The 12,554-nt window shown below is 32.7% G+C and overlaps 1 protein-coding gene across 1 annotated transcript in view; it reads right to left on the bottom strand.

Moving 5' to 3' along the window:
• LOC114334974 (esterase AGAP003155) overlaps positions 1-12,554 on the bottom strand; it is a 40,965-nt gene that overhangs the window by 16,167 nt on the left and 12,244 nt on the right. Inside the window, exon 3 of the mRNA XM_028285109.2 lies at positions 6,970-7,110. Within this exon, the coding sequence (XP_028140910.1) occupies positions 6,970-7,110 (141 nt within the window). The remainder of the gene's footprint in view (positions 1-6,969; positions 7,111-12,554) is intronic.

Genomic DNA, 12,554 nt, shown 5'->3' with positions numbered 1-12,554 from the left:
TTAAACATTCTGTTTCAAGATTCTGAACAGTAATCGGGGCTTTTTTTTTTTTAGCTGATTGGTTTTTAATTGTTAATCATGCGCGTTAACTCGCTGTTTAAGCCGCCACGCCGTGGTGCGCCTCTGTCGCACTTATCCTAGAAATCGCTAGTTCTCGCCAGTGGCGCACACCCCCCTACATGCGACACTATATATACAAAAACGGAACGGTGAGACGGCTCGTATCATTTTTAAAAATGAAAAATGGATTGTCTTGGGCAGGGCTCGAACCCACGTGCACTGGCGTATGAGGCCAGCGATTATGCCGTTACGCTACGGCCGGTCACGATAAGTCGGAAATTGAAATTTATTAAAGGCAACAGCAAGTGACAGTAAGTAGTTATTGCTCCTATCACCGGTTAAAACTTGAGTTAACAAATATGTGTTTTATCTCGCCAGGTATTAATGACGCACGGGTAAAGACTCGTGGACCCGAGTGTATTGATCATTACTTTTCCAACGAATGTCTAATTTTGAAAATCGGTTATACCACTCAAGAGGTACCAAGCTCGGAAATTTTACTCAATTTCTATTTAAAAATGGGAAAATGTTTGTGTGTATGTAGTATGTATGTTTGTATGTGTGTGGAAAAGTTAACCGATCTGAATTTTTTCTGTTTCGATAAGGGGTCAAAGATGTCTTATTTGAAAATAAGTGATCTTATTTTCAACTAAACCAGCTGGCGCCAGCCACCTGCCTATTTGAAGTTTGAACATTTAATTTAAGCACAAAGCAATGTTTATTTGTGAAATAAATATTTTTTTTTTGATTTCTGACAACAGTAAAATGTACCTATTTTGAATTAAATAAATTACATATTTATTTATATTCTTCTTTTTTGTCAATTAATTTAATTTAAAAAAAATTTGGTCACCCTGTATAAATAATATTAATGTTAATGTTTATATTACTTATTAAATGGAAACTTAAATCTGTACATGAGAAGCATACTATCCTAAGTCACATTTTCATAATTTTACAGGAGGAGCACTTACAACATTATATTTGATGTTTGTTCAAAAAATGATAAATAATTAATAATTTTAGCGGAAACTATTGTCGGTATTTAAAAATAGTATTATATAGGGTGTCCCAAAAGTAGCGGAACGGTCGAATATTTCGCGAACTAAACATCGGATCGAAAAACTGAAGAATAAGTTTTCAATAATTTTTAAAAATCTATCCAATGACATCAAATACGATCCCCCATTCCATTCCCTAGAGGTGGGGTGGAGGGTAACTTTGAAATATTAAATGGAAACCCCAAGTTTTTATTTCAGATTTGATTCCTTATGTAAAAGTAAGCAACTTTTATTTGAGACATTTTTTTCGAATTACGGATAGATGGCGCTCTAATCGGAAAAAACAATTTATCGTGATACTTTAGGTAAATCATAGAAACGGTCTAATATCGTGAGAAATACACTTCCAAATGAAAAATCAAAAAATACGTATTTAATATTTTTCAAAAACCTATTGAATAACGCTAAACATGACCTTCCACCTCACCCTCACGACTTGGGGTGGGGTCAACTTTAAAATCTTAAATGACAACCTCCATGTTTTATTGTAGATTTAAATTCATCATGAAAAACTAAGCTACATTTATTCGAAACATTTTTTGGAATAGTTGATAGATGGCGCTACTAAATTGTCTTTTTCCAATTATAGCGCCATCTATCAACAATTTTAAAAAATGTTTCGAATAAATGTTGCTTAATTTTTCATGACGAATCCAAACCTGCAATAAAAAATGGAGGTTGCTATTTAATATTTTAAAGTTACCCCCCACCCCACCTCTAGGGGGTTGGGTGGAGGATCATGTTTAGTGGTATTCGATAGGGTTTAGAAAAATATTAAATACGTATTTTTTGGCTTTTCATTTGAAAGTGTATTTTTCAAATTGTTAGACCGTTTCTATAATTTACCTATGGTGTCACGATAAATGGTTTTTTCCGATTATAGCGCCATCTATCCATAATTCGAAAAAATGTCTCGAATAAAAGTTACTCACTTTTACATAAGAAATCCAAATCTGCAATAAAAACTGGGGCTTTCCATTTAAGATTTTAAAGTTGCCCCCCACCCCACCTCCAAGAGGTGGTGTGTCATGTGATATCATTGGATAGATTTTTAAAAATGATTGAAAACGTGTTTTTCAGTTTTTCGATCCGATGTTTGTTTTGCGAAATATTCGACCGTTCCGCTACTTTTGGGACACCTTGTATATATTTTACCGTAGTATTATGAAAGTATGTATAATAAGGGTTTAAATATAATAAAATAATGGACTTAGGATATATTACATATATATTATAAGACTCCTTACATTTATAATACACGTATATTAAGTCCTCATAAATTGGTTATTTGTTTTAAAAAACTCGTCAATATTTCTTTATTTATTTTATTTAGATACAACTAACATACAGTCATGACTTACGGCGCCGAAACATTATCATTAACGCAGGCCACAGCAACCACACTTCGAGTGACCCAAAGAAGAATGGAACGGTCACTACTTGGACTGACTCTCAGAGACAGGGTCAGAAACGAATAAATCAGAAGGACAGGCGTCACAGATGGCATAGAGCGAGTAGCATGGCTGAAGTGGAATTGGGCGGGCCATGTAGCCAGAATGAAGGACGGGAGGTTGACCCAAAAAATTACAGTGTGGAGACCAAGAGCAAATAGAAGAAGTAGAGGTAGACCACCTACATGATGGACAGACGACGTCCAATATTTTTTGAAAATATCTTCCCTTTGAGCTTCAGATAATTTTGAACTACTTTTCATGCGCCAAGATATTCCACATGACAATTTTAAGTTTTAACAAGAAACATTCTTACCCTTCTTACTAACATAGGCCCTTCCATCGGCATACCTAGTTTCTTTTTCTCTGATTCACTTTCCAGTGAAGAAAATGTTGTGTCCGTTTCGTTCCTCTCTGCTTTACTTTTATTTTATGGACAACTTTTCTCTTGGTCACTAGGGATTTAAAGAGATTTAAAGAGAATTGGGATTTAAAGTCTCTTCTACTGTATTCGTTAAGGAGTCTTGTATAGCATTAAATGTACTTGGCACACCTTCTGGCAATGCCAATAAAGGTGCAGGAAGCCTACCTCCACTTTCATCTAAATCAGTGTTTGAATCTGGTTGACAATATTTATTCTTTATTGAATCATCGCTGTCACTTAAGTAAAGATCTTACCACAAAGGCACTTACCACAGAACTTATGGTATGGTATGGTACATCGGGGCAGTGCCCACTTGTGAGCCCTTCAGATACTTAGACCTCCTACGGCGGATCCATTGTATCTCCCCTATCTTAGGGACCAGGTCCATAAGAACCTGGTCTCGGCGTTTCTGGGGCCCAGGCTGCACCGGGCTCTCGTGTCTGCAAATCTGTCGATGCCACCCTGAGCATCTAATCCCTCAGAAACTTTGTTTATAGTTCTTTTATTTTGTAACCCTAGCTAATTTAACGACTGCATCTTGGCCGCATCTATCGCTAAGTTCTTGATGTGGTAGGATTTCTTTATTTGCACCTTCAATAGAGATTTTTGTTACAATGAAAGCAGAAATAAAATAATTATTAATAAAGATGTTTTTTTACTAATATTTAGAAAAGCAATAACCATTTTCTCGACTGACTGAAAAAAAAAATAATTTAGTGATAGTCTTACCCTTCTGTAATCTGGGGTCTGTGTTTAAAGACAGGTGTATCAGAGAGCGATAAATCTAAGATCCTCAAAAGTTTTTTTACGAAAAGCCATTGTTAAAGAGATAAAACAATGTATATACAGTTGAGTCCGCGAGTCTTTACCCGTGCGTCATCATTTAAAGCATACGAAATAAGTCGGAAATCTATTTCACGCAACAACAACTGAGAGAAAGTGACTACTGTTCCGATTACGGGTTTTATTATAAAATTTGACGCTATCAAATATATAGAATGTCAAATGTAAGTTTTGCTTCAAAATTTTTGTGCAGAATTACAGCTACATTTGAAGTAGCTTAATAAATTCTTTTATTATTATTGATTAATAAATAAATAAACAATTTATAAAAAAATTCAATAACATATTTTATTTTTGTTATTTTATTCACTTTGACGGAAATCTAAACACAATAATTTCTTTACTGTGTGAATGACGTTAGCTTTGTATGTTTTAAATATTAATTGCCAAAATATAATTATTTACCTTATTATTTCAAAGCCCAATATAAAATTAGTTGTGAAAACAACTGGTTGTGTAATATAAAGAAACTTCAAAACGCAAAAACTCGACAAAAACCGCAAAAAATTCAACTGACTGACAGCCACAAAAGTAAACAAAGCAGAAACGTCAAACAAATTGTGCTTAAAATATGAAAACATACCGAATCGTCTTTTTTGTACCTATCACTTTTCAATGCACTGAGTCTAGATGGTTTATAAAAATAACATGTGTTTTTACTTAATAACAAACGGCAGCTGGTTTGTCATGAGTTTCATGCGTGGAAGAGAATGATGCTAGATAAAAAGTATGTGTTTTATCTCGCCAGGTATTAATGACGCACGGGTAAAGACTCGCGGACTCAACTTGTATACTCACTAAATACCTTGTCTAAAATTGTTTGGTTCGAATTAAACTGAATTTAATACAAATCTTAATATGTAACACGCTTTCGACTTTAAATTTGTTTGGTATGCTGCTATGTTAAAAACTAAATAGGTATGCATTATATTATTCAGAATGCTCCTGACTGTCCTTAATCACCCTTTTTCGTTAAAAGACTTTTTAGTACAATCTAATAAGTCAAGTCAAAATTAAATCCATTTTCCAAAATTCGTAAACGCAATAAATTGGGGCAGCCTGTAAACCATAAAATTAATACATAATAGGTTTGTTCTAGCAAACAGTCAAACTAGTCAGAAACCGTCAGCGAACAGTTGGTCAGTGAGAGGACATAATACAGTCACCAGTGCTATCCCCTCTACTCGCGCTGGTCCACTAATCGCTGATGGTTTCAAACTGATGCTAGAACACTAGTTTGAAACTGATGCTAGAACAAACCTAATGTAAACAGTCACCACTTGATGTGCACTTAAAGATTATACTACACATTTAATTTGAAATTGTTACAAAAATATTAAGTTTTAAGCAAATGCACTCGACAAGTCTATATTTTATTAAGTACTTGATGTATTTTCATTGAGAAGCATATAATCCTATAATGGACTTAGGATCCGATTCGTAATATTTCATTTGGAGGAATATAAGTTTAAGTCCAGATAAGATTCTGGTCATAGTATACATAGTTTCTTGTTTAATTTCGTTTCTAAAAGCGTTTGGACTTAGATATATATGTAAAGGGTTGTCTACAGCTAATGCCGTTTTCCTTCCGTCAGCCAGGACTTCCATTTTTTTTTCGATCTTCCCAGTCTTCGTCTTCCAATCCTTTCTTAGACATGGCTTCGTCGACTTCATTTTTCCAAGATCATCTCGTTCCTCTTGGGCTCCATTCTGCAACCTTGTTTATCCAAGTGTTTTCTGCTCTGCGTACGTGGCCATACCATTTTAGTCTTCACTCGTCTATATATTTCAGGGCATCTTTTTCCACTTGCATTCTTCTCCTTATCTCCTCATTTGTTATTCTGTCTCTTCTGGTGAGACCACAACATTTTTTCCAGTATTCCATTTCGGTTGCCAGAATGCTTTTTTGGGTTTTTTTTGTTATGACCCAAACTGCGGCATATGTCATGATGCTTCTTACTATTGTTTGGTATATCATTTTTTTTTGTTTTCCCTTGATGTTCGTATTCCAGATTACATTATAGAGTTGTCTGATGCAAGATCTTGTTTGTCCCAATCTGCTTTTTATTTCTGCTTCTGTTGTTCCGTTTTTCGACATTATAAAGCCCAAATATTTAAAATTCTTCGTTCCTTTTATTTCAACTTGTTCTTCTACTTCTAAGTTTTTTACGTCTTCTTCCGATATTGCTAAGTATTCCGTTTTCTTCATATTTATTTCTAGGCCCACCTTTTTGTATTTCTCTTTTAGTTTTCTTACCATGTAACTGATATCCTCTCCATCTTGAACCATCCCGAACTGATCGTCTGCTAAACATAATGTGTAGAGATAATGTCCCTTATCGGTATTCCCATACCCCTACATTTTGTCTTCCAAGTTGTTAGTGCGTGTTCTAAAAATATTTTAAATAGAGTTGGTGACGTTGGGCATCCTTGTAGTAATCCTTTTATTGTTTTGAAGTTAGCAACTACCCTGTTTCCGATTTTTATATTTACTTCATTTCCACTCTACATGTTCTTGATTGCTTGTGTTACGTTAGGTGGTATCCCTATTTTAGTCATTGCTTTGTACAGTTCTTTCCTTGGCACGGTGTCGTATGCCTTCCTAAGGTCTATAAACGCCATGTGTACAACTTTGTTCTTAGCTCTTTTTTTCTCTATTGTCTGTTGTATTGTATGGATATGATCTAGACATGATTTCCCTGCTGTGAAACCTGCTTGTTCTTCTCCGATTTTACCTTCTATATTTTTCTCTATTTTGTTCCTGAGAATCATACTTAGGATAGTATTCCCATGAATAAAATAGGATATTCCGCTGCCGGTTATGCAATAATGTATTTTTCTGAAAAATTGGACTTAGGATATATGCATGTACGCTTCCCATATACAGAAATAACCTTTCGAATGAGCTAGCGCACGATCCCTATTCTCATTTAAAAATCATCATTTACGTCATCACTCACGCCCAAATGGATGACGCTGCTAGTACCTATAAATATACCAAAAAATCACACAATTTAAAATTAAAAATCAACCTGTTTCGGGATTTTTCCTTAAAGTCGCCAGCTTAAGAAATAACGAATGTATTCCTTTCATTTGCACTATACTATATATTAAACAAGAAAATACTTGCCTGTTGGAATGATTTGATCATTTTCTCCAAAAATATGAAGGCTTGGTATTGTTATTCTGTCGATGTAATATTTCAAATGTGGAAGGCTCCCAGATTTAAAACCAGAAGAAAAAATGGCAAAATTAAAAGTGAATTTGGACACTAAAATAAAAATACATCATTAGTTACATAGAATTGAATGTTATTAATAAAAGTAATTTGGATATACTCAAACGGACAAAAATACAAATGTGTACATTTGTAATAATATTGTGTAATTTGTATTGGTATTATATTTGTATTGATAATTTGCATTTTTTGTTCTCTTTATCGTAATTGGTATTTTAATGTATTGTGTTTTTTGTAAAGGATTTTAACCGGAAATACATAAATAAATATATAATTCATCGAAGGAAGTCATTGACATGTGCAAATAATTAAAAAATTGTGTTGGATCTTTTTTATTCTTCAAAAAAGTGTATGAAATAAACCTGCTTCTTTTCTTCTTCCACTGATTGGGTACATCCAATGTACTTTGCTCTCTGCGACAATAAGATCAATACGGCAGTGAAGTGTGAAAGCAAGATGAGTAAAACAAACAGTTATACGGTCATATTAAAATCTTCAGGTTTAAGTTGCCGTGAAGTAGATAAAAAAGTTCATAGGATTATGTATAACTCTTTGTTCCAATTGCTCTGGTCAACCTGGATACTGTTTGTCAGGTAAGGCATATAAACAATTAGAAGAAGCAGAAATTACCAATTCATTTTAAAATGCATTTACGTGCATTTAATGCAATTACCTCCACAAAAAAATTGTTAGCTGTCTGTGCTACATGAGACGCTGGCGGCATGTGCTGTTTGAGACGAAAGTAAATTAATACTTCTATAATAGTTTTCTGTATGAAGTACAGTAGAACCCCGATTATCTGTGCTCTATGGGACTGGACGTGGCACGGATAATTGAAAAGTACAGATAATCAGAACATGATTATGATAGATTATGCATTCATTAGTTCATTATAACATAGTGTAAGTTCACTATAAATTCCCTTCGATAGAGGTGTTTTATTGTCTCAGTAACACCCTGGTCCATTGGTTGAGCAATAGTGTAACATTGATTGAAAAAAAAAAACAAAGAAAACTCCATCGTTAGATCTTAGAGCTGCCTCATTGGGATAAGGACCAGGATTATCCAGAAGAAGTAACTTTTTGTGGCAACTTTTCCTGCTTCAAATACGACTTTACTTCAGTTTATAAAAATTTTAGTCATAAATATCCACCCTGGTTTGATGCTGACATCATGCAGAACATCAAATTAAAAAAAAAAGTTTCGAAAAAAATTTAAAAGATTCAAAAATCATTGTTGCTTGAATTTCAACGGTTAAGACACCTTGTCAAATCAAAAATCAGTTTGGCATACAATGTATATGTCGATAACATTCAAATATCTCTATCCATCAATCCCAAGAAGTTTTGGTCGTATATTAATGCGAAAAATAGTAGTTCAAGAATTCCTGGTGTAATGAAATACAGGGTGTCCCGGAAAATAGTGCGTTCCTTAAAGGTATAGGTAGAAGGCACCATGTAGAACAAAAAAATAACATTTTTTTCTAAATGCAACCGTTTGACCAAAAAATTAAAATGTATTTTGGTAGGCAAATTTAAATCTGACAACTATGTGCGGTACGCTTTAAACATAGACAGTCCCATGTAAATAAATAGATAGAAGATAGATAGTAAACAGATAGTTTTAAAGAATCCTGTTTAGTGTCAATGCCGAAAATGTTTTCGAATAGTGAGTGTATTACCTATTATGTAATTACCTATGAATGGTGTTTGTGAAAGGTTACTTGAAACATCTATTCGGTATAATAATTATTTTCAAGTAAGTACAACTTAGTTATTTCAGTTCACAAGTAAACAAATTACTGAGACATTATCTGGTGTATTTAAGTTCCACTGTAAACTATTAAAACTATGTAATTCAGTTAAAGCCCTCAGCAATACTCAGCATTCAACCCATTTAAACCTTACTAAATACATAATACTAGTTCAGTTAAAAGATGTGTTTATATGTTAAAAGGTGTGTAATTCGTTTAAAATTATGCAATAGGTATTTCAATACATTTCAAAAGAAAATAATTTTAGTAAACAAATAGTAAATACATAAGTATTACCTACTATTAGGTTGGATTATTTTAAATACTGTTAATCGCAATCACAAACGAGTTCTTATTATGTTATTATTCCGTAGTGCGTACGATGTTGCCAGTTTATTAAAATTTCCAAACATTAAAATACAGGTATATGGAAAACAATGTTAACTTTTTTTTAGAAACGGTTAACTTTAGAAAAAAATGGTATAGGACTTTTTTGTTCCAAATTGTGTATTCTCTCCATACCTTAAAGGAACGCACTATTTTTCGGGACACCCTGTATAATGGCATTACTACCTCTGAACCACAAAATATTGTGAATGTTTTTGCAGAATTTTTCAATAGTTTTTCTGTCATCTGATATTAATTTTAAGGCTAACTCTTCATCAGTTAACGCAGATTATTTAAATTTTTATCCTATTGTAGAATCCGATATAATTTCTGCTAGCAAGAAATTGAAAGACAAAATGACGTGTGGACGTGACAATATACCATCTTTTCTGGTTAAGGATTGCATAGGCGCCTTAACTGTGCCACTATTAAAAATTTTTAATTTATGTCTTCTGAATAAAGAATATCCAAATCTCTGGAAAGAGTCAGAAGTGTGCCCAGTATTAAAAACTGGTGAAAGGGATCGGGTAGAAAACTATAGACCAATTTCCATAATTTGCAATCTGTCGAAGATTTTTGAAATAATTTTGTATAATCGTATTTATTCAAAAACCTGTAATCAGCTGTCTCAATACCAACATGGTTTTGTCTCCAATCGGTCCATTGTGACAAACTTATTAGTGGTCACACAATATATTTCAGAGGCCCTAGATAATAGAAGTCAAGTTCGATAGAATTCACCACGGAGTATTGCTTTCTAAATTATGTCACTTTGGTCTTTCTGAGGACGCAGTTACTTTTATGAGGTCTTTTTTGTCAAATAGAACGCAGTTTGTTTCTTACAATGGTTACAAATCGGCAAAGTACCTAGCTTCTTCAGGGGTTCCACAAGGTTCTAATCTAGGTCCATTATTGTTCTTGTTATTCATTAACGATCTGTGTGAATCTATTTCTGCACCATGTTTACAGTCCGTCTAATTTACTTACCGTTGCACGTCATTATCTACGTTAGAGATCTAAGTTGACATTGTTGCCCAATTACAAAAAATTCTTGAATTCATTTTAAATCAAATACGTCACACAATTTTTGCGGAAGTGGATTATACTCAAAACAAATTAATATTCAATGTAAATAAATAAAAACTTGAGAAATAAGAAAACAGGAATTAAGTTATAATCTTACATTAAAGTACATAATAAAAACAGTAAATATACTGAAACAAATACTTATAGTAAAGAGTATAAACAAATATGAAGTGTCGTCACCACAACTGTCAAATAAATGTTACCAATTTATGCCAAAATATCACCTTCGTTCGATTATAGTTACAGTGTATTCCAAACAAATGTGCTTCATACAAACGCTTTATAATCCATTTACACAAATTAAATGAAACATATTATTGTGTCAACAACGTAGAATGAAGTAAACACTTCTGTTGTATGTAGGTATATTAATTTATTAAAATTCTTAAAATTTATCCACAAGGGAGTGGAAGTACAAAACGTTTTCGGTCAAAATGACCATCATCAGTGTAAACCTGGAAATAAGTGAACCACTTAGATTTAAATGCAAAAGGGTGAAATTTTGATAATGAAAAAAAAAAGAAAATGTGGTTACTTACGTCCAGTTTACAAGTAGTTGAAACTAGCCACTTCAAAAGATGTAAAAACCTCTAAATAACATTATTGCTACATTATACGCTATATAATAATCGACCTTAAGTCGATGTCTTAAGATTATATAATTATCACATGTGGATGTATGTCATCCTTGCTCGGAAATTGCACAAGGTTATTGTGTTCAGGTGAGAGGTTAACAACCAACTGATTAGACAGAATGGTGCCTGAAATTTTATGACAAGATGTCAAGGAAGATAGGTGGATTTTTCAAATTTCATCCGAAAAATTTTTGACAAAGTGAATTTATATTTAACATTAATTGTTAGATTGGAAATATGCAATTATTAAAAATGTTAGTTGTGAATTCTAAGTTGTAAATAAAGGTTAAAGAGCTGTAATATATTCATTAGTGGACCGAAATCAAAGGCAAAAATCTACTCATATGCTGTGACGTCATAGACTGTTTTTCAAATGTAACTGACTGAAAATAATTATATTTAGTTATGTAGAGTTGTGATGAATGAATATTACTGAAATTATCTGGAAATATTTAGAAAAATTTTAAAAAACATGGTATTTTAATTGAATAACATCTGTAGAATTTGAAAGAAATGTGACTAAGGAGTGGTTGGTTGCATATGTTTCCGGGGAACTAACGAACATAATAAGAAAATACCAGTGATGTGGGAGGGAGACATCTCTCTCCCACATCACTGGAAAATACCAATCTATAGTTCTGTATGTAAATTATGATGGGTATTAAAAGAAAAGGAGCTGATATTAAATGAAGGAAGTCTAATTGAAAAATGTACACATCTTAATCGAACAATCTTTAAAAAAATTGTTATGTATTAAAGAGTTTGTTGCATATTGAATTATTGAAAATTTAAATTAGAACATTATTGAAAATGGATGATAATGTTAGTTGCATATGTTTCAGAGGACTAATAAATAATATAGAAATACTATTAAAAATATAAATTGTGTGAAGTAGTAAATGAATTAATACTGATATTAAATTAGGAAAAATTGTGCTGAAAGAAATGTACATGTTTCAATCAAAAACGAAAGAAATTTACTTTTGATTGTTAGCTGTAAATGTAAAAAAGTATGTCACATATTGCACTATTGAAATTCTAGATTTGAATATTGTATTGACCCATGCTGAGATTAAGTAAAATTTATTAAATGTTGATAGCTGAGATTTATTTTTAATTTTAATATAAATGAAAAGCAGGGTGAATCAGTGAAAAAATGTTGGAAATTCAACAAAATTTTTTTGGTTATTGTCTATATTAGAATGTCATATCCGAAAAGATCAAGGGTTGCAGGGTGTGATTTTGATATAATGAGAAAATGATTATGTTAAGTGAAAATAATTAGAGAATGAGATGAAAGAGATAGAGTATTGTCAGAAGCACAGAGTGAAAGAAACTAAAAGATTATTTGGTTGAGTATATTGTTTGGATTTTTATTTAGTTTAGGTTTGTAGTGGTATGTATAGAAAAGGAGGTCAATGTGAAGGTGGATAGAAATATAGAATTACGGAAATAATTGTCTATGAATGGGGGTGAAGTCACGGTTAAGAGAAAGTTGACGGTTGACACAGTTTGGACTTGTCCTTGTGTCTCTGACAATCTCTAAATCTTCATATAGATCTAAACGAAGGTTATTTTTATCTTGGATGTTATGAATCAAAGTCACACCATCGGGG

This window comes from Diabrotica virgifera, chromosome 5 (assembly GCF_917563875.1).
Source record: "Diabrotica virgifera virgifera chromosome 5, PGI_DIABVI_V3a".
NCBI classification, from domain to species: Eukaryota; Metazoa; Arthropoda; class Insecta; order Coleoptera; family Chrysomelidae; genus Diabrotica; species Diabrotica virgifera.
Note: the sequence above shows the minus strand (reverse complement) of the source record. Positions and strands in the feature narration are given on the sequence as shown.